Source organism: Thermoascus crustaceus (assembly GCF_041956765.1).
Source record: "Thermoascus crustaceus strain CBS 181.67 unplaced genomic scaffold VTN00scaffold_4, whole genome shotgun sequence".
Classification (NCBI taxonomy): domain Eukaryota; kingdom Fungi; phylum Ascomycota; class Eurotiomycetes; order Eurotiales; family Thermoascaceae; genus Thermoascus; species Thermoascus crustaceus.
The window spans coordinates 778,958-801,022 of NW_027192530.1; the positions used below are offsets into that span (position 1 = coordinate 778,958).

At 51.6% G+C, this 22,065-nt stretch overlaps 6 protein-coding genes across 6 annotated transcripts; 2 read left to right on the forward strand and 4 right to left on the reverse strand.

The window, feature by feature from the left end:
• Nucleotides 1-287: 287 nt before the first annotated feature.
• On the forward strand, nt 288-4,361 carry VTN00DRAFT_6864 (uncharacterized protein; the record flags this gene model as incomplete). The annotated part of the gene is made up of 6 exons (XM_069433547.1): nt 288-496; nt 567-683; nt 734-839; nt 898-3,895; nt 3,951-4,249; nt 4,317-4,361. The coding sequence occupies 6 exons, from the start codon at nt 288-290 to the stop codon at nt 4,359-4,361; spliced, it is 3,774 nt and encodes a 1,257-aa protein (XP_069286918.1).
• Nucleotides 4,362-8,202: 3,841 nt separating this feature from the next.
• On the reverse strand, nt 8,203-8,704 carry VTN00DRAFT_6865 (uncharacterized protein; the record flags this gene model as incomplete). The annotated part of the gene is made up of 3 exons (XM_069433548.1): nt 8,203-8,255; nt 8,314-8,432; nt 8,562-8,704. The coding sequence occupies 3 exons, from the start codon at nt 8,702-8,704 to the stop codon at nt 8,203-8,205; spliced, it is 315 nt and encodes a 104-aa protein (XP_069286919.1).
• Nucleotides 8,705-10,868: 2,164 nt separating this feature from the next.
• Nucleotides 10,869-14,135, forward strand: VTN00DRAFT_6866 (uncharacterized protein; the record flags this gene model as incomplete). The annotated part of the gene is made up of 7 exons (XM_069433549.1): nt 10,869-11,052; nt 11,144-11,260; nt 11,307-11,374; nt 11,427-11,607; nt 12,806-13,647; nt 13,715-14,017; nt 14,070-14,135. The coding sequence occupies 7 exons, from the start codon at nt 10,869-10,871 to the stop codon at nt 14,133-14,135; spliced, it is 1,761 nt and encodes a 586-aa protein (XP_069286920.1).
• Nucleotides 14,136-15,462: 1,327 nt separating this feature from the next.
• VTN00DRAFT_6867 (uncharacterized protein) lies at nt 15,463-16,947 on the reverse strand (the record flags this gene model as incomplete). The annotated part of the gene is made up of 1 exon (XM_069433550.1): nt 15,463-16,947. One exon carries the CDS (start codon nt 16,945-16,947, stop codon nt 15,463-15,465), a length of 1,485 nt encoding a protein of 494 aa, XP_069286921.1.
• Nucleotides 16,948-17,389: 442 nt separating this feature from the next.
• VTN00DRAFT_6868 (uncharacterized protein) lies at nt 17,390-20,272 on the reverse strand (the record flags this gene model as incomplete). Its single annotated transcript, XM_069433551.1, has 1 exon — nt 17,390-20,272. One exon carries the CDS (start codon nt 20,270-20,272, stop codon nt 17,390-17,392), a length of 2,883 nt encoding a protein of 960 aa, XP_069286922.1.
• A 68-nt stretch (nt 20,273-20,340) lies between these two features.
• VTN00DRAFT_6869 (uncharacterized protein) lies at nt 20,341-21,930 on the reverse strand (the record flags this gene model as incomplete). The annotated part of the gene is made up of 2 exons (XM_069433552.1): nt 20,341-20,625; nt 21,535-21,930. 2 exons carry the CDS (start codon nt 21,928-21,930, stop codon nt 20,341-20,343), a joined length of 681 nt encoding a protein of 226 aa, XP_069286923.1.
• Nucleotides 21,931-22,065: the final 135 nt, after the last annotated feature.

Genomic DNA, 22,065 nt, shown 5'->3' on the forward strand with positions numbered 1-22,065 from the left:
GAGGCGCGCGCGTTTGGCGAGCCTAGTGCGCCCCCGGCTCGCCCCAGGAGATGGATCGCATCGAGAAGGACACCTTGGATGCTTCGAGGTATTTGGTGTTGACTTGCTTTTGAACTTTCACCAAACATACATCCCTTGGTGCGCTCGTCACAAGGGATCTCTTGCCTCGTACCTCCTCTCTTTATTATACTTCTTTTTTAATTAATTTCATGAGCTCGCGTTCTTCCCGTTCTTGTTAAGCTTGTAACCGCCCTTCTCTATATCTCTTTCGCTCCCTCATTATCAGCATGGTTCGTTTGAGGGAGATTCCCCGGACGGCCACCTTCGCTTGGTCACCCGGGGCGGCGTCGCCATTTATTGCTACCGGAACTCGTGCAGGCGCCGTCGATGCCGATTTCTCAAATGAAACATGTCTTGAACTCTGGGATCTCGGGCTGGACCGTGAGGGAGCGGTTGCGGAGTTGCAGCCAGCAGCCAAGATTGGCACAGACTCGGGGTATGCGATTTTGAAGATGATGTCTAGATTGTATGGCGCTGTCGGATTGCTGACTGCATTTTGTTTACAGATTCAACGACCTTGCTTGGGCGGAGTCCGATGACAGTACTCGAGGTGTCATAGCTGGTGCCTTGGAGAATGGCTCCTTGGACCTATGGAGTGCTGATAAACTGCTCAGCGGAGCGAGGTTCGTCCCTCCGAATTAAGTAAGCTCTTCGTTTTACTGATGTCGTAAAGTGATCCTTTGATTTCGAGGTGCTCGAAGCACTCAGGGGCAATCAAGGCACTCCAGTTCAACCCCAGACACTCAAACCTCCTTGCCACTGGAGGAGCGAAAGGAGAGGTATGCTCCCAGAATAATCTACTGTGTGCTGGAAGGACAGCTGCTGATCGATTTGCAGCTCTACATCACCGATCTCAACAATGTCGAGAGCCCATTCCGGCTTGGAAACACCGCCGCCCGTGCAGATGACATTGAGTGCTTGGACTGGAATAAGAAGGTCGCACATATTCTGGTCACGGGAAGCAATGCTGGCTTCGTCACAGTCTGGGATGTTAAGACTAAGAAGGAGAGTTTGACACTGAATAACCTGGGCAGGAAAGCTGTCAGCGCCGTGGCGTGGGACCCGGATAGGCCCACTAAACTGATCACCGCCGTGCCTCTGGAATCCGATCCTGTGATTCTGGTTTGGGATCTCCGAAATTCACATGCCCCAGAGAGGACTTTAAGAGGACATGAATCCGGTGTGCTGTCACTGTCTTGGTGCGCTCAGGATCCGGACCTCCTTCTTTCTGCCGGAAAGGACAACCGCACGATCTGTTGGAACCCTCAGACCGGCCAGGCTTATGGAGAGTTTCCCGTTGTTACGAACTGGACGTTCCAAACTCGTTGGAACCCTCACAACCCCAACTTCTTCGCTACTGCCTCGTTCGACGGAAAGATCTCCATTCAGACTATCCAGAACACCAGCACTGAGGCTGCTCAGGCGCTTGCGACCGAAAACCAGGCCCTCGATGGCGAGGACTTCTTCGCGAAGGCGCAGACTCAACCCCAGATTTCCACATTCTCATTGTCAAAGGCCCCCAAGTGGCTAGAGCGTCCTTCTACGGCATCCTTTGGTTTTGGAGGTAGGGTTGTTTCCGTTGGGTTGGCTGAGAAGGGCCAGCGTGCCTCGAAGATCAAGATTACTCCGTTCGAGGTGGATTCTGCTGTCGGCAGTGCAACTGAGAGCTTCGAGAATGCACTTAAGGAGGGCGACATTCGAGGCATCTGTGAATCGAGGATCGCCAGTGCACAGACTGAAGAGGAGAAAGCCGACTGGAAGGTCATAGAGACTCTGATGTCTGACAACCCTAGAAAGGGGCTTGTGGATTACCTCGGGTTCTCAAACCAGGTCGACGAGGCAGCTGATGGGTTGGCCAAGCTTGGACTGGACAAGGAAGAGAAGGAAGAGAAGGAGGAAAAGGAAGAAACTAATGGAGTGTCTGAGAAGGAATCCCGCGGGCCGGGCGCGAAGAAACATAAGCGACTGACTTCTATTTTCGACACGAGTGCGGAAGCAGACAGCTTCTTGACTGACTTGGCTGCATCCAAGGGTGCCAGGACCAACAACCCGTTCCAGATCTACACTGGTTCTGAGTCCGAAGCAGACAGGCGGATCACAAGGGCCCTTCTTCTCGGAGAATTTGAGAAGGCACTCGAGGTCGCTCTTCAAGAGGACCGCCTGTCGGACGCTTTCATGATCGCGATCTGTGGAGGTCAAAAATGCATTGAGAAGGCACAAGAAGTCTACTTCTCGAAGCAAGCCGCAGGCCCCAGCTACGTCCGCTTGCTTGCGTCTATTGTGGGCAAGAATCTGTGGGATGTTGTACACAACGCTGATCTGTCTAATTGGAAGGAGGTCATGGCAGCTCTCTGCACTTTTGCTGATGACAAGGAGTTCGCGGACCTCTGCGAAGCTCTTGGTGACCGGATAGAGGAGCAAGTCAGGAACACTGGTGACAAGTCAGCCCGGAAAAATGCGTCCTTCTGTTACCTGGCAGGTTCCAAGCTGGAGAAAGTTGTTGCCATCTGGATCGATGAGCTTCGTGAGAATGAGCAGAAGGGCGTTGACAATGCTCCCGAGGACTCCAGCTTTTCCATCCACATCCGTGCTTTGCAAGGCCTGATTGAAAAGGTGACTATCTTCCGCCAGGTCACCAACTTCCAGGACACGGAACGGCAGAAGGAGTCCGACTGGAAGCTCAGCACTCTTTACGACAAGTACGTCGAATATGCTGATGTTGCTGCAACCCATGGGCGGCTGCAAGTTGCAGAGAAGTACCTGGACCTTGTGCCGGACAATCATCCAGAAGCGGAGGTGGCAAGGAACAGAATCAAGCTGGCGATGAGACAAGCTGCCCCCAAGACCACCGTGACGCAAACGCATGCTGCCTCTGCTTCAAGGGCTGGCTCCAGATCTCTTCCACAGTCCAACATCTATCAGCCCCCTCAACCAGCATTTACTACTGGTAGCCCCGCGCCATCAACTAACCCCTATGCTCCCCCGACGGCGGCACCAGCGGCAGCACCAGTGACACAGTCAACGAACCCATATGCTTCTATCGCTGCTGGTGGCTATACTCCCGCTGGATATCAGCCTCCTCAGCCGATGAAGGCCTCCGCCGTTGGTCCTCCTCCGCAAACTTTCGGTGCTCAACCCCCTGGTTCTTCTGTCCCGCCTCCTCGTACGTTCAGCCAGCCTTCGGCCCCGGTCACGACCTATACAACGGCTACGAACCTCCCTGCATGGAACGATCTGCCTGAAGGATTTACGAAGCCTCCGACATCACGAAGAGCAACTCCGGCTGCTGCCGCACCTATTACTTCTCCATTCCCTAACCAATCTCCCCAGAGTGCACAAGGCCCTCCACCCTCTGGACCCCCCATGGCTGGACAGCGAAGTTCAGTTCCACCACCGCCCAAAGGCCCTGCCCCCCCTCCTCGTATGAATTCGCCATCACTCTCAAAACCTTCGTCCCCTGCGAATCCGTACGCCTCACTACCCCAGTCACCGCCCACTGTTCCAGGAATGGGTGTACCACCGCCAGCACCGCGTGGCCCTTCTCCTTACAACGCCCCTCCGTCTGGCCCTCCCTCGTCGAACAGGTATGCTCCAGCTCCATCCTCTCAGCCAGCGACGCCTCCGCCCGTGTCCAGAGCTGCTGTTCCGCCCCCACCCCAAGCGGGTGCGCCACAGCACTTCCAGCAGCCTTCAGTGTCAAATCCGTATGCACCACCTAGTGCCACTGCTTCATTCCAACAGCCTCCGCCACAAGCTCCTTCCCAAGGCTCAAGGCCGAGCACGGCGCAGTCACAGAAGAAGGACTTGCCGCCTCCGCCTGCGCCTACGAAATACCGTAAGTTGGACCTCTACTTTATTCTTGGTTCTGATTCGCTAACCTTTATCCAAAGCTCCGGGCGATCGCTCCCACATACCCGCGAACGCCATGCCTATATATGAACTCCTGAACGCGGATATGCAGCGTGTCAAGGGCCGTGCTCCTTCCTCCTTCAAAGCGCAAGTTGATGATGCCGAACGGCGGCTGAACGTCCTCTTTGACCACCTTAACAACGAGGACTTGCTCAAGCCGAACACCGTGGCGGATATGGTCGAACTGGCGCGTGCCATGCAGGCGCGAGACTATGAGACTGCTCGAGCTATCCACCTGGACATCCTGACAAACCGGACCGATGAATGTGGAAACTGGATGGTATGCACTCCTTTTACGTTTAACCTTTGTGTCTCATCTGGAAATTGTGCTGACAGCATGGTTGTAGGTTGGAGTGAAGCGGCTCATTAGCATGAGCAAGGCCACGCCTTAAAATGCCTGTATGTTTCGATCTTGCTTTGTCATCTCTGTTTAAGGGTGGGAGACTCGAATACCCATATTGCGCTATGCGGACAGCAAGACTAGGATAGAGTTTTTTACATGCAGGGGGATGAAATTTCATGCAAAGGGCCAGTTCTTCCGTTCTATATGCTGGCCCTTTCTACGCTTTGTACGTGTCTAGGGGACTTCTTTTTTTATTAACCTAGTTTTCACCCCATCTCCACATGTGTTTTTAATCGCATTCTATTATTTCACCTTCACACCTTGTTTGATGTTTGATATGCCACTTGTCTAGCACACCAAAAAAATCAAAGTAATCCTAAGAGAGAAATGTCATCATGCCTATTCACTTCGTGGTGAACGGTCCCTTTTTCTATTCCCTTGTATCCTTTTTCATGGATTTGTGGATGCAGAAAATGTTATTTGAAGATAATGCTGCGTATGCGAGGTTCCCAATGGGGTATAGTTAGGAAGGATGGATGCTGCTGCCTTATTCAACTAAGTTACTAGGAATGCGTTCGTGGCGTCCCTTTGTACAATATGAGGGAAACGGGCTAATCCCCCTCCCATCCGTCAGCACTGTACAGCAATCATGTCTATACCTTCTAAGGTAAGTAGCTTAGGGGCCCTCCCAACACCAGTTATCGCGGGACGGAAGAAAAACAGAGCATTCTGCTTTGTGATGTCAGCGTCTCTGAAATCAGCAAATGATGGAGCTTACCACTGTCATGGGCACAGTGTTTCCCCCCATTCAGTCCACCTTCACCTGGAGTCCCCTCACAACATTGGCGACGAGATTGAGAAACTCAAAAGTGCTATTTGAAGATCCAATCATCCTTCCAACCGATGGCCAAAAGGCAGCTAAGGAGCTGTCTCAATTCCTGTTAGTCAAGATTAGCCGTTCCATGGATCGGTTTGGGATTGTTCTGGACGATAACCCCGTGGGTGTCCCGACCAGCCTTTCATTTCGAGCATCTTCCCTTCCGCCGATCAGGATGGGGTAATTGACTTTGGATACCCACCTCGCTGGAGCAAGTGCTGCCTCCATACAACGTGGCCTCAGTAGTAGTCCCACAGACACCGGCTGCCTTGTCTCTGGGATGCACGATGCAGCGAGTACGCTTTCAAAAGATCCCTCGAGCGGTAGAGTGAGCCATAGGGAGCTCGGTTCTGCAGCTCTCCTGCGTCAGGGATCCCCGGAAAGCAGCCTGATTTGAGAACCAACACATTACACTTCAACCTGAGATCTGCTCCTCCATCCAGGATGATCTTCGTGCAGGCAGACTGCGCCATAAACAGCTTCCTTGAGCCTTGTGCGTTCATTACCCCTGACAAGGCAATATCACTGTGCGTATCTGGTCATCTAGGCACTAAATAAGCTGAGTCTGGAAGCCACAACTCCGTACCTACTGCTGTGGGCGAGTTCCACTTTCAGTGAAATGGGCCCCATGAAACAATTCCTGCCCAGAAGTAGTGTTAGAGCTCTCTTCCCAACACAACCCCTGAGGTGCTAACATAACAAATGCTCTCTAGGAGTGACAATAACAGCACACCCCTGTTGTAGTGGCAATCGCCTATCCACAGGTTGCTCCATTGTCACAGACCATGGCAATGTTCATAATTTGTGGCATTCCTTGTCATTGGAAATACAGCTAGCCAGAATTACCCTGCAACATGGATGCCTTCTGTCAGGCTTCCTGGATGAAAATAATGTAATAATGTTCTCTGTCACACTTAGCAGCGGCTAATTCTCTACTAACTACTAAGTATTGTCATGTAATTTTGTTCCTCCATATCACAGATCCCTTGTTGCCTTATTCTGATGCTTGGTTGAAGTGGAGATAATATAAATCTGCTCTCCATAAGAGGCAGCAAGGCAACATAAGAGAGAGATGACAGAGAACAAACAGCTAAGAAGCTGTGAGAAATTTTTTTCTTTTGTCTTGAGTGATTTGCTCTCCAGCATCATTTATGACTAGAATATTTATAGGCTATAACAATGTAAGAATCTAGAATATTTTCTTGCATTGGCAAGTAGCAAGGCGTCCAATAATATCTACAGATACATAGATAATTTGTAAGTTCTCTTGCTCTGTCAGGCAATTTGCAAATAAATTAATTACACTGCAGTACAGAAGCTGGTGGAACGACAAGCTAGTTTCTGATCTGGTCAGCAAGGACGCCACTCACCTTTTCATTCACACAGGCAAAAAGCTTGCCTGTTGATCTTTCAATTATTCTTTTTGTGTGGATTGCAAATGGTCCACTATCTGTCAAGGCAAACAGTATGATAATCGTTCAGAACATAGTGACCTGTTTGTCTGCAGAGCTGGGGCCTGTTTCTCCCAAAGCCCTCCAAACAATCCTGCTGTTCTGGATTGCTCTGAACATGAGTTGAATTACGCTGTCTCTAAAATTAACGACTCCAATAATTCTTACCTCTCTAGTACTGGGAAATGCAAAACCCTCTGAGACCAGTGTCACGACCTAATACGCTCACCGGAATTAGAAGGAGACGCAATGAACAAACTGGAGGAATGCCTGAGCTCGGCGAAATAGAGAAAATTATGAACGGCTGATACTGGGAGGGAGCCTAAACCTCAAACTGGCAAAAAGCCTAACGCTGTGAATCTATCGGTTACTTGGAAAGGACTTGACACCGGGAAAGTATCTAATACAGGAAAGGGATCAGGCACTGGGAAAGACATGGTCTGTGGGGGGGAACTTGGAACCTGGCGAAGGAGCGTCTAGTTCGCGTATGGCAGTTGGAAACGCTGCACTGAGGACATTCCACAAACTCTAAAACAGAAGATCTGGAAGAGCAAATGAGGCAGGAAAGAAAACCATATCTTGACACAAGTATTGCAGCTCTCGATTCAGGTTGCAACTTTGCTGTTGCATCATACCAAGAAAAAACATGCTCCCAGTCTTCCTTGTCAAACCAGATTCTCTTGAATCTTCCATTACTAAATAGGTAATATAAGTCGTTGCTGGATATATCTGGCTTGTCTTCCTGTATTTACAAGCGTTTTAAAGTGGAACCAAGATGAGCTGTTGTCGACAAGTGACCACCAACTGCTAGACAGTCTTCAGGTGTAAACACTGGAAGAGCTATGTAACTGTGGCATGTGTCTGTTTTCTCTGTTTTTAGAGAGGGAAACAATCTGAGAAAGGCACAGGGAAAGTTTTCTACTGACCAACCTTACTTTCTCAGCATTGATTCCAAACATTGTTATTCCCAAAGGTTAAAGATTAAAATGCTCTGGTCTCTTATTTAATTCAAGTATTATATATGCTCTCTTCTGTGGATGGAAGTGGTATCTGGTTAGATACATTTTCGTAATAGGCAATATTTTCGTTGTAGGTAAGCAAGAGCGCCGTGTCAGGCGGATGGCCATGGGTGCAGCCGACTTTTACATCCCATTAGCACTCCGAGGTCCTTTATAACCTGTCAGAGTCTGTTGGATCGAACGCCTCTCCTTATTCTCACGCGATCGAGAATGGGGGTAAGACTGAGATGACTCCCGAACTGGTGTCCCATTCTGGGAGCTATTAGAGGCTGCTTGAGCCTGCGCGAGAGACTCTTGCATTTTATACCTCTCGGTCGGGAGCCTCCACTATAGTCCATCAAAGGCCTACTCCTTCGTTTCGGTTTCGAGTTGAAGATTCAATGTCAACTGATCCTCAACTGATCCTGTATAGCAATCCACTCGTCTACAGCCTGCTTCTGTGAGCATCATCCTCCCACAGGAATTGTGCCTCTGCCTGGTAGAATTGACTTGCCAAACTTAATATTGCCATTTTCCAAGCAATATTGCCTCTCTTAGAAAACTTTAAATATAGTACAGCACGGCGTCAACATGCGTTCCCACCCCCCGCTCGATGGCTACGCAGATAGACAATATCAGTTGTGTCCCCGAAACAACAAAACTACAAAAACCTACCGATAAGCTCCGCAGTAGCCAGTCCGCCGAAAGTTAGCTGCCAAAACGAATTATCAACCCTATATATCCTCAATTCCAGGACCGTTCCGGGAGTGTTACCGCGGCGAGGATGTTGAAGGCTGCAGAAACGGATTAGTTGATATCCTCATCTCCATGATGTTCTTCGGGAAAAGATGGTACCATCGTCCAGCCCAAAGTAATAACATTTATCGGCTCTCTCGAGGCCGACCTTCAGTCTCAGGGCATACCGTCCCGTCATGCGCAGGATCAGAGTCAATCCCACCAAGCAGCAACAGGCGATCGTGAGACCCCTCTCTGCCCCCTGTATCTCGTCAGTCAGATTGTGGAGTATAAGCAACAGATCGACCGCAACAAACCGCTTGAGACTCATTTGCGTTGGCTGAAGGAGTGACCAGACTGGAGCAGGATTGCTGGAGGAATTAAGTAAACAATAAGGAAAGAATATTGACAGAGCAAATCGGTCCAAGTCCTCTGGCTTCAGAAGAACTTAAATTCAAGAAAAACGAGGGGAACCGGTGTCCAGCAGCCTTGTGACCTTTTGTACAGTATGAACTGTACTTTATACGGAAGTCCGAAGGCATGCCAGAAGGGGGCATATAATACTATCCTCACGATAAATCCCGTCCACCAACCAATCCTTGGTTAATGATCTGCAACCTCCGGGGCTTGGTATCACGACTAGATAAAAGCACCGTCAACCCCCTGGACACCGGTTTAGACGTCGAAGAACATTGAAGACATCGATAGCCGGGCAGAGAGCGTCCTCGCTTAAACAAGAAGCTAGCTTTTCGCACCAAAAGAAACAGCCTCATAGCTTCTGTGCCACCGGCGGCATGGAAGTGTCAAAAATAAGAAGACGGCACCATCCTTCTCTCTACGTCGTACGTACGGACCTACTGCACGGGGTACATGGTTCATGCGACGGGGAGACCGTCGTCGTGGGTCACTGCCATTGCGGTAGCCCAACACCGAGCTGCCAGACGGGTGGAGATGGGAACATGGTCATGACAAACTGAGACAGTCGGCAGCCGCGAGAGAGGAATTTAGGTACGCTATCGCGAGTATCTTGGGAAGCAGACTAATCCAGCTCCGCCAAGAGGTCGTCAACACAGGTACACAGGGTCTTGCTTACAGCGTATCCGATTGCTCCAAAAAATTAATGAGCTTGATAGCCCCAGGAAGAAGGGAATGAGTTTTTGTAAAACAATATGATGAAATGCAATGCTGAGCCTAAAAATAGAATGAAAAATTTTGTATTGGCAAGTGCCTGGAGCCTGGGTTCTTGCTGCGTGTTCAGGACAAGTTGCAGAATACGAAGCGGAAAAAGGAGTCAGGAGTCGTAGATGTGTAGAATCTGGGGCATTATTCGCATTATTTTGAACATTTCCTTTCAAATTTCAATCAGTATTATCCAAAACAACATAAAACAAGTTCAAGTATCGCCGAGGTCGCCTAACTAACTTGAGCAATAAGCAACTGGAAATTGTGGATAATCATCCCAATCCCCAGTCGCAAGGCACTACATTCCATACAAGGTATAAATATAACCATTACAGTACAAGGAGCGTCGGGCTACGTGTGAAATGCGCTGCCACTTCAATCGAACTGTTAACTTCTGAGAACATAGGACAGCTGCACACTTGGGATCAGTCAAGGCTCGACAAAATTGTGGTCTACAAACCAATGAGAGGAAGGCTTGAGCAGTGCTGCAGCTTCTCTAGAGAAACTTTCAAGGTCCCCCCCCATACGGATCACCAATAGAATTTAATATTTTGGTCATGTGTGGGCATTATAAAACTAGTCTCCTGCAGCTGAGATGCTGAAAGTGAGCCGGCACCATGTTATACGCCCTCATCGCGCTCACCCTTCTCACCTGCCCCTCTCCCCGATTGCGCAACTTCAGGGTGGCGTTGGTCACCTACTAAAACGAGAAAGGCAGTCTACAGGGTGACCTCAATTTTTGCTCAGTAGGTAGTATTCCTGAAAAGAATTGCCTACTTCCATAGGGCGGTGCTACAGCCACACGAGTGCGGACTACGGAGCTGGGCTGGGGGGCCAATAGTATGGTAAATGGATGGATGTGATAGACGATTATATCCGCGGTTGTTGTTGGAAGAGTTCTTCAGAGACCATCCGACTAGTCCTCAATAACCTTGGCACCGATGCATGCAAGCTGCAATGTATATATTGACAGGGATACAAAGTGTTAGGTGGCCGAGCGTTCAGGCTGCTGCGCTCGTACGCGTGTGCTCGGTACGCATGGTGTGCTTGATACGTACAGTTGCGCATCGCACTAGCAGTCGTGGATCTTCACATGAATGATTCATGTGCTAAGTGAACGTTCCCTGCCAACCTGGCCACGTCAATCCACCTCATCGAGATAAAATCCATACGGGGTAGCAATGAGCGCGAAAGGTAGACGGTACATAAGTGCGTCTAATCAACAGAGAACACTAGGCGTGGACGATGATGAATATAAGGATAGTAGAAATGCAGAAAAAGTCATCATAATCGGAGTCCTCCTTTATCGCCCCATGAAGGTAAATGTGGAGCAATACGTCAATCTGTGGATGCTGTTTGTGAGCATGTTCTCATGGGCACAAACTCATCCTTTCATGGTTACATCTTGGTCCCAAGGGGAACAAGCCACACTGGATCTCTTCGTGCAGACTCGTCGCGGCCTATCGGCCACTTTGCTTCATCATGCCCGTGCCGCTGGTGAGGGTTATCTTTCATTCTTTGCAATTGTTACCGGTCCACATGGTGTCAGCGAGTCTGTTGATCTGTATGAAAGTGTTCTATTCGATAGCCAGCGGTTCTGGCATCGCCGCTGTAATTCCATATCTTAAAAAGCTGATTCATGGATACAACACCTCAACATCTCGTACTCGTCGCGTGCACTTGGTGTGGCAATTACAGACACTGGGTACGTCAACTTGACTAGATTGAGAATGGTATGCTGACAGAGTCAGATATGGCTGTTGCTGCAGAACCTTTACTCAACAGTCCGCTGAGGGATGATATCTTGGATGATGGCTATGTAGGTGATTATTGGACAAATGTTACAACAGGCAGACTAACTTTTGGACCAGATCCTTACAATTTCTGTCTATGTCGAGTCAGGAAAGCTTGTAAAGCTTGGTAACCACAAGCGTGCCTTTGTCAACAAGGGTCTGCTGAATTACCAAGAGATTATACAGGCAGAAGCATCTGGTGAATATAGAGAGAGACTTCCCAACACTGAGGAAGAGCACAGTGAGTTACTCATGATGGGTAAGCTTCTTCCACAAACCAGGGACGGAGAGATATGATTGCAGTCTCTGTATCAAATAAATTACATAATCAGCTGCAATGCATCATGTGTGATTATCTACATGACAAGGTCAGGATGTTCAGAGCTTGCATTCCAACCAGAATAGAATCAGCAGGAAGGGACTCTCAATCGGGATCTCCTCAGGCGCAGACCTACAAATTCTATAGTTTTTGAGAACCTTAGATTTTCTTAAGTGGAACTAAATATGAGAACGCTAATTCAACCCAGACTGCAGTTCATAAACTTAGGTAAGTTGTGGTTTAATAATTTCTGGACAGGAGTGTTTGTTGTTTCAATAAACTGCATTGGGAAGAGGGCGGAGTAAATTTTCTAGCTTCAATGGTTAGGTGCGCGTGGTGCCCACAGATATTTTGAATCCCTTGCATTAGACTGAAATCAAAGAGTGAGGAATCACCACCATCCCTGGATCTCAGGCTATTCTCACCAATATGAGGAGTAGTAGCAGCTAGATAATTAATTGTTGCAATGTATATAATCCTCTGAATCCTCAGATCAATACATATAAAATGTCCTCCAAGTTCTTATCATGACTTCCATTTGAGGCGTCCAGTGATGGTCAGAGGGTATGGTTTTCGCTTCAGTTTCTCTTGGATACTATTATTAATCAAGTTTAACGTCCATATCGAGCCTTCCAGCTATGACAGACCCTGACTTCTTGGTAGTTCAGAATGAGAATTGCGGCCCCTATTTAGTCTCTGTGGCTGAACCCCCATCTATAACCATTCTTGACCTTTTCCTCGCCCTAATCTGCCTATCCACACAGGGCTTTTGGGCTCTATAGGCCCTCCTTGTTCCTCAAGCCGGTATGGGCGTCGCCCAGTCTGTTCCCGGGCTGCCCCTATCTACTACCCATCTCCAATCCGTTCTGCTTCCTCTAGGGCTTCTACCCCCCATTCATCATCCTTCCGGGCCCTTTCTGCTGCCTGGGCCAGATCCCCTGGAGGGCAGCCTACTGGGGTGTCTGCTAGGAACTGTAGCAGAGCTCTTGTGGCCCTGGGATCCCCTAGCAGTCGGGCCTTCTGGGTAATCCTCTGCTGCAGTAGCCCACACCCACCCTAGTCAGGGCTTGATAGAGGGTTCCCCGCTGTCTCCGCCATTGCCTGCATTCAAACAGTACGTGACAGATAGACTCCTTAGGGGCCTGGCAGCCGTCTCCTTTGTTCGTTCCCGACCATCACCTTTTCGGTGAAGCGAGTTCCGTGGATAGAATGGGTCCACTAGAACCCCCGGTTCCAGAGCAAGAGCCTCGACAACAGGACCATAATGAACGGAGACGTCTCAAGGAAGCACGTCGGGAACTACGTCGTGAGAAGCGAGAACACAAAGAGAGAAAGCGGCAGCGTAAAGAAAGAAAGCGACAAGAACGACAATATCAAGGAGAATACATGATGAGGGGAGGTTTCCAGCCAGAGGGTCGGGACTGTGCTTCTATGGTCGCGAATCCCGCAGAGACTAGCATCCGAGGAAGGGACGAAGGAACCGCAGTTGACTCGCAAGCCATGGAGCTTGTGCAACTATCTGAAGGGTTCGAGGACAGGACTGCTTTTGAGGCAGCCGAAAGGGACAGAATACCGACAGACACAGATGAAGGAGCGGCTACGGCGGCTATTGAAGAGTCACAGGAACAGCCTCACAGCGATGCAGATGAGATGGCCGTCGCAGGACCGCAGGCCGCGGAAGCAGCACCAAGTCAAGAAACAGCCGAAGAAAGAGCGACGTTTGAGCAGACTGAACAAGACCCGTTTGAGAGAGAAACAGAGCGAATTGAGACTGGTGAGATACAAAGCGACAGTGAAGAGCAAGCACCTGCCGAACGAGCTGCACAAGAACTATTAGAAGTCCTCGGAATGTGGGACGCTGACCAATATGGACGGGAACGATTAGAGATCGAGGGAGTGACCGCTACTCAACAGGCAGCGGAAGGTGAATCCATTCCAAGGGATGGTGAAGAGCGAGAGGAACAAGAGACGATACAAAGCGTAACTGAAGCGACGGGGGTTTTCAATCCAAATGAACAAGAAGGATTAGAAAAAGATAGCATCACAGCAGCGCAAGAAGAAAACCTCGATGAACTGCTTCAGGGTGAAGCAGAACAGAGGGCAGCTGGCGAGCATGCCCCATGATGGGAGGCAGAACAGAGAGCCGTTGCTGAGACAGCACGGCCTCAGGAGGACGGAAAATGGGTGGCCAGGGAGCGAGCAATGGCTCTCGCTCAGTTGCAGAACGAGCCCGAGTAAAGGGCAGCCCCGGAGCAGGCTATTGACGATGCTCAACTGCAGTCCGAAGCCGATGATGCCGTCCCTGAGCTTCTCACTGAGGATCGCATTCTCGGACGAGAAGTGGTCACAGGTCAGAGAACGAAGGAATCTACAAAACTAAGAAGAGGGCCAAGGAGAAGCAGGAGGCTGCCAACCGAGCCGGTGCCATGTGGGCTTTGAATGGCGGAGCCAAGGACAAAGCGTCGTAAATGATGAAAATGTAATGCTAGCTATGGTACCGAAGCAATGAACCGCTGAGTGTCGACGAACCCGAGTTTTATGGCTGTTGAGGTCCAGCAACCGGCATGGTCAGAGGTAAACGGTAAAGGAGCCCAGTCGAGTCGTAGAACCCAGCAGGCCCTGCAGTGTGTGGCCCAAGGCAGAAAGAGCCTCGCGTCCTTGGCCTTATCACTCGTGACCCCCGATCGAGGGATGGTAGTAAAATACGGAGGATAGTAACCCTTGGTTAGCATGGAGGGCTAGGGCTATATAAGGACGCTCATTACCACCATGTAGATAGCTTTAGTTCTTCGTGCTCAATAACACATCGTTACTTGGTTATACACTGGCAGGTCAACAGGCTAACCTACTATGGGGTATACGTACTCAATAGGCGCTCTACTTCACCTTAGTCGCGTTGCCTATCAGTTGGTTTACTTTATTGTGTTTGACCTACGAAGTCCAAGCCTCCCTACCTTAGACCAAGCCACCGTTGCGACTCAGGACCGAAGGAGTGCGTAACAAATCTACCTAAAAAAAAAAAAACAGATCTCTATATATTATATAGCACAAAAAAAGCCAAAAAAATTACAGTTAGAAAGACAACTGGTATATAACAAAGATATATACCTTTTATATATACTGCCTACAACTTATTTATTCAATCTTTTCCTTCTGAACATCGGACTACATAATGAGGTCCAACTGTAGTTCTCCTGGTCTGTGTGTCGATTAGCCGAGCTCCCTATTAGTATGTACCTAAAGCCTTTGAGACAGAACGTCAAAAAAAGAGTTGGCCTAGGTAGCAAGGGGGATATATATTGTACAAAAAGCTACCTAACTGTCGCTACATCAAAACATATGCTTTTCAACCTTGGAGAACCTCCTAGACAGTGCGTGTCCTTAGACAGGCAGGCATCCGCCAGTCAGTTATCTTCGCATTTGGATTTGCATTGCATTTGCAGAGAAAAATATCTTAGTTTTGTTTAACATCCAAAAAGTGCGAGAAGAGCTGAGCTCCGCGGTGCGGTTGCGAAGCATTCAACATTAGGTACCTAAGTAGATAGCATTGATTTAGGTACTGGATTCATCTTTCTTTTTGTTTAAGTGGTCCAAATCCAATCCCGCAGGCTTTTGGATGTACGTCCAAGCAACAAAATAATAATAATGAAACTGATCCAAGCGCTGAGCCCCTACAGTATTCTCTGCGGGCCATAACATAAGCTACCTCCTAGCCAGCTACTAAGCTGGCTAGTTAACTACCTGGTTTTATCTAGATTAGATAAGATAGATAGATAGATAAATAGAACTACAGCCCTACACGGCTTTAGTAGGATCCCTCCTGTCCCCAACGACAGGGATATCACCGCTAGCTTCTGATCCCCTTCTCCCTCCTCCTCCACCCGCACCGCCATCCGCCCCGTCATGACTCGATCCCCGCAGGTGGAAAGGAAGATGATGGTGATGCCCATGTCCATGACTATGAGAATGATGATGAGAATGTAACCCCGACAGACCCAGCACCTTTTTCACCGCGCCTGTGACCCCACCAACTCCCCCAAGGTGATGATGATGGCTACTCCTTCTGGCCTTCTCATTATCATTATTAAAAGCATTATTATTATTATTGTTAAGATGACCATTCCCGTTGCCATTCGCACTACTACTCCCCTTCCTCCGCACGAGGATATCGTCCCCGGGCACGACGGGCGTCGGTTTCGGCGGCCATTGCCCGTCATTCTTCCACCCCTCGACGATGGCCTTGGTCACGTCGGCCAAGTTGATGGGTACAGTCGGAGTGAGGCCCTGCACGACGACTTTGCTGTAGATGGAGGGGTAGATGGCGGGGGTGATGGAGGCGCGGATGGGGTTGTCGGGCGGGAGGAGCGGTGGGACGATTGGGATGAGGAGGTCGTCGGGGTCAGGGGTGAGGGATGTCGGGAGGCCTTCTGATTGGGCTTCTTGTTCTTGTTCTCGATCTTCTTTTTCTTCTGCTGCGACGGCGGTGGCCGCGGGGAGATTGGTCGAGGAGGAGGGAGAGGAGGGTTCATCAGAGCCGCGCTCTGCAGCTTCAGCTTCAGCGCTGATGCGACTCCCCGCGCTACCTATACTGGAGACGCGCTCGCGCTGGTGCTTCTTCTTTGTCTGCTGCTGCCGTTGCTCCTCCTGTTCCTGTTCCTCCTCCTCCCGCAGAGGACAAGAAGCAGCAGTAGATGCCTGCTGTATCTCACTCCACTTCCTCGCTCCAGACCACGCATTGCGCCTCTCCACCCAAGTCCGTAGGCCCGGGTTCCAGCGCATCTCCTCCTCGAGTTGTCTCCGCCATCTCCGTCTCCGCTCGACGACACTGGCGCGGACGGCGTCGGGGTTCTCGTCATGGTCGTGATCGCTCGGGGAAGGAGGAGAGACAGCGCCCACAGGACCAGCCTGCGGTTCGAGCTCGGAGCCTGAGGTTTCGCATTCGCGGAGGCGCCATTCGAGGACTTCTACGGGGAGAGGGTGCGGTGGGTGCGGGTCCGCGGCGGTAGCTGCAGCGGAAGGTGAAGATGACGCGTGGGGGTCGGGCGGAGATGAGGAGGGAGGGTTCGAAGAGGAGTGTGGGTTGAAGGACGGTTCGAAAGCCCAGTCGTTTCGGACGACTTCGCGGATATGTCGCTTTGCTTCTCGGATAATTGCTTCGCGGGTCTCGTGCGCGTTGTTATTGTTGTTGGTGGTGGTGGTTGTGGTCTCGGAGGGGCGGGGTTTGCGGTGGAAGGAAAAGACGGAGGAGGGGCCCGCGGCGGGGGGCCTGGGGGTGTCCATGACCCTGGGGAGAGGAAGCAAGGGAAGGAAAGGGAGAGAAAACGGATTAAATAAAGATCACACAACGCCAGGCGGAGGGGAGGCACGTAGGACACTGGCAGAAGAGAAAGGTGTTGAGGACGGAGATGAGGAGAGGAAGAGGGGCAAAAAGCTCGTATGATCGGGAGTGATGTGATGCGGCGGCGCCGCGACTTTGTCGGCTACCGCCGACAGACTTCAACATCAACATTCATATTGTTTTCGGATTTACGATTCATGGGATTCTCTATGCTCTTCGTACTGTACATTACGTTACAAATGGTTAAATATGCGCAGCAGCAGCTAGATGGTACTGTACTATACATGTCTATCATGATCCTAGTATTACACAGTCGTCTCGCTAGATCCATCATCTGAACGAAGTTTGAAACCCCCAAAACAAAAACATCACCCTCTATATTGATCATGTACGCACGCGGGCCGTGTCTGCGGTCGCCTCCGCCTCTCTGGGAGGCGTGAAACCCCAGGATGGGCCCTTCTTCCGACGGCCCTTGCGGTCGCCGTACTTCTCGTCAAACTTTCTGATTGCGGAGAGAGAGGACATATCCTCGCTGATCGAGGCACTGATCTCCTCCATGCCGCGCTCAAAGTGCTTCCAGGTCAGGGTGCGCCGCTCCGGGTACTTGTAGGGCTCCTCGCCCTTGTGCTGCGCCGCCAGCTCGTTCTCCTCACGGACGCAGGACAGGGCCGCCGCAACGCAGAGGTTCTTCAGGTCGGAACCTGAGTACAGTGGCGTGCGACGCGCCAGCTCGGCCAGATCGACAGTCGGGTCGATGTGCTCGTCCTTCAGATGGATCTTGAGGATGGAGTGGCGGTCTTGTTCGGTCGGCAGATCGACGAGCAGCCGTCGTGGGAGACGGCGAAGCACGGCGTCGTCTAGGTCAAAGGGCCGGTTGGTGGCCACCATGATGAAGGCAGACATATCGTTCATGCCGTCCCACTCGCGCAGGAACTGGTTGATCAGCTCCCGATGCGACGTGCGGCTGCTGGCTCCAGTTCGTGAGCAGAAGATGGCATCGGCCTCATCGATGAAGACGACGCAGGGACTCAGCTTCTTGGCCAGGGTGAAGATGGCCTTGACGTTCTTCTCTCCCTCGCCCACGTACATGTCGTACACCTCAGAACCGCTGACCTCCAGGACGGTCGCGCCGCTTTCACGCGCCACGGCCTTCGCCAGAAGCGTCTTACCAGTACCTGGCGGCCCGTAGAGAAGCAGACCCGGGATCTTGTCTGTAGCCAAAACTCCGTAGGTAAACGCCTCGGGTCGGATGAGCGACAGTGAGGTGAGCGTCTTCAGTGCGTCGATAGTCTCCTGTGGCACATGGACATCGGCGAAGGTGGTGCGGATGCTCTGTGCATCAACTACTCCGTTAAGGAGCTTCTTCTCGTGGGCATTGCAGCTCTTCCGGAGCGCTTTCATGGATCGCTCCCGGTCAGCGTCCGACTCAGCGGTAGAAGCGGTAGAAGTCTTAGGCAGTTTCTCCTGCAGCCAGTCGTTCTTGATACGATCGGTCTGGTCGATGAGTTTAATTGCGCGCTGTACGTGCTGAAGACCGAGTGGTTCCCCCGGCTCTACATATCCCAGGGCCAGGGTCGCTACCCAGTGAACGTGGTTGTATGTCCAAAATCGCTCGTCAATGCCCGATTCCTGAATCGCCGAGGCGTCTAGAGGCCACATACGGTCTTTGAAAATGGTTTCGTCAACGGACGTCAACTGCTCATCGACCCTTGTCCGAAGCATTTCCTGCAGATGGCGGATGTTAACCTCCATCGTGCGTCTTTTGCGGTCTTCCGTGAAGACCTTCTCCACTGTACGCGAGTCCATGGCAGGGGTGACAATGAGGGTCTTCGAGAAGTGATCATCGAAAGCAGGCTGCAGGAACCTGGGGGTCTCTCGGCCGGCGGGGGAGTGAATCTCGCGCGCCACGGTCCCGATCAACAAGACCCTACCACCTTCTCTTCTCCGATTCTGGATGACCTGCTGCAATAGAGAGATGAACTTCGAACCTTCGCGTGTTCCTTGGATGTCTTTATAGTCTTGGATCTGAACGATAACATCTGCACTCTGCTTCGTCTTCCGGCCTTGAGAGGAGCCCGCCTCAGTTGTTGAAGGTTTTCCTTCCGCAGTCGAGGGTTGCTTTTTTTTCGACGGGGAGATCAGCTCGTCAACAAGACGGAACCACCTGTGTTCTATTTTGTTACCGTTTCCCCTCTGTAAAGCAGAGCCAGATGACGCATCGGCCGCTGGTCCATTCAAGGACGCTACCAATGACTTCAAACCGAGCCAATTCGGCATAGGAATGTCGGAGAGATCCCGGGAGCTCTCGATTGTTATGAACCTTGGAGTGCTCAGATCCGATCGAGATGGTCTTTCGGCCATATCAGACTCTTCCTCACCTTCGTTCGCGCCATCGTCGAATTCCTGCCAGGAAGGGGTACTGACGGGACGGTAGACCTCATATCCCAGTGATCTGATGTTGGAAGTCATGCCACTATCCGCCATATCCTGCTCACTGCACAGCTGGGCAATATCCTGCGCATTGAGCGTAACAAGATCGGCACCCAGGCTCTGGGCCAGTTTCTTCACAACCGCGTCGAGGAAAAGGATACCGTCGTTACCCGGATATTGGAAGACGAGATGTGACTTCATCGCCGAGGGCTCGTTCGCGTACTTCGCAGACGGTAGCCGTAACCCTGCTTTGACAGAGGCATAGAGCTCCTCCCAGACCGCTTGACTCAACATGTACCGATGCTCCGAGTCTGACGGCTTGCTGGGACCGCTGTCATCCCCTCCATCCCCTCCTTGAGCCACATCCTTGGTGACCACCTCTTCCGTCTCTGAGCTGACCCGATCCACCCCAACCTGCTGCGGTATTTGTATCTCCGAAGCTCGTGGGCTGTCGTTGAGAACCGTATTCCGCTCGTAGAACCAGTCGGGCACTGTCGCGGCCGGCGGTGTGTACTTCGGGGCCGACTTCCTATTTCTCATTGCTCTGCGGACGCCGGAACCGTAGGGGCTCGTCTCCTTGTTCAATGGCCGCTCCAGAGGCGGGGGTGTTGGCTGGCCATCCTCCGCATGCGCGGCGCCGGAGTCGAGCGGGGAAACGTCACTGGCAACATCGTTGGCGGCCGGATCGGCGGCACCTTGAGGATCATGAGGCGGAGAGGACAGCCATCGCCGTGAGAGATGGAAACGACGGGAGGACGAGGCGATGGGAGCGGGATACCGTCGACGGGCGACGAAGCGGCAGGGTCGTATGAGTGGCGAGAGCAGCCTGCGTTGCATTGAAGGATACATCCGGGGCCGGCTGATAGCTGCTGGTGCCGGTTCAAGGTGCAATGCAAGAGCTGCCGCTACTGCTGCTGCTGATGCTGCAGGAAACGGACGAACGCATCAGCCGCGGGTCCAGGTGGCAGGGTTGGAGATCTTGAAGTTTCGGTCGGGACCTTTGGGAGCTTCCCTTTCGGGTCGTTTCGATGCTTGAATTTGATATCACCTGATGTGCGGGTGGGGAAACGGACCTTGTGCGCAAAAAGAAAAGCCAGGGCGCGTGACGGTACGGCGCACCGCAGTGACCCCCTGTGCAGCTTGCGGGAGCACGCACGAGGCGGCACCGAGTGCCGAGTACCCGCACATGGCTGTTTTTCTGGGGATCTACTGATCTACACTACAGCGATGAAAGACATGGCTACGTCTGTTGGAGATGGTTCTAGCGTAGTATACAGATTATCCGTGTCATTGAAGCTACCGTCTCTACCGAACAGGTGAGCTCTATCTAACAAATGACAGCACGACGAACACGTCATACAGCCGTCCAAACCTGCCAGGAGGGGCTCTAGCACGACAAGAGACGTTCTCTAAGAACAGAATCGAGTACGCTCGGCCAGTAAGCTAGCTAAGGCCCTATACCTAGCTGGCATCTTGGAGTCATTGAACAGGAAAATCCACTCCTGAGAGTGACCAGTCTGCCGTAGCATATCCCGTAGAGCACCATACCCAAAAATACCTCACCGGTCAGACCGGCGTCCAACCTCCGGTCCGACCGTGACTCACTCGAAGCGAGTGAAGTCTTACAGCCTAGGCAACCAAGATGTCAGTACAGATCATAGAAAAAAAACGCTGTGGTCAAGATTATAGTATGGTTCCCAGGTATGGTCAGACAAAATATACTGGCAAGTAGCAGACCAACCGGGAAAGGAAGGTCCGAACGTCTCAATCAAGGTCGAATCAGGACGTAAAGAAGAAGAGTGAAAAGGTTGTCATCTTTTGGGAACCGGAGAGGAGGGGGGAGGGGGAGGGGATGTTCACGGACTGACCTTGATAAGGTTCCCTGGAGCGGGTGATGTGGTTAGTTCACATAGAGCAACATGTCAAAGACGCAGTGACTGTGCTGCGGGACATCCTCAATCCCCATTGCCACCCAGAGCGACGTGGGCGGCTGTCTGTACAACACAGATCTCTCGTGTCTGGCAGAGAAAAAAAGAGAGAAAACTACGAGGAAAAAAATCGAGCGCGCAAAAATAGCCGCGCGGTCACGTGCTTCCTACCTGACCGGGCCTAGCGCGGCCGGTCTGGGCGTCTCGCGCTCTCACTCGCCCTGGAGAGCGACGAAAAGCCTCAAAAGTCTCGCCATGCGCTGTCGCCGTCTCTGAACTCCGTCGTCCCATCCTCGCAGCTCGCTCTCTGGCCTCCTGCGCATCTTCTTCATCGTGTCTGGTGGTCTCTCTCAGCGTGCTCTCGACCGGACGGCACGCTCGATCCCCAGCGTCTGACGGCCGACCCGACAGGTGCCGTTCCCCTACCTGGCCCCTAGCCCCTCCACACCCGTCCTTCCAGCCATTCCACCTCACTCCAACCCCCGGCCCCCGACGTTTGACCTTTCGAGCTCCCAGGAGTTGATCTGACCTGGCGGGCAGAGGCGAGGAAGGCCACGCTTGATCCATGCTCCTATCCTCGCGTGTCCTGGACGATATCGACGCAGGCTCTCTCGCTGGCCTACTGCGTCTTGGCCTCCGCTCCGACGACGCTAAAAGCGGCCTGCTGTCGACCTCCACGTCGAGCGCGCTCCTCGACCCTGA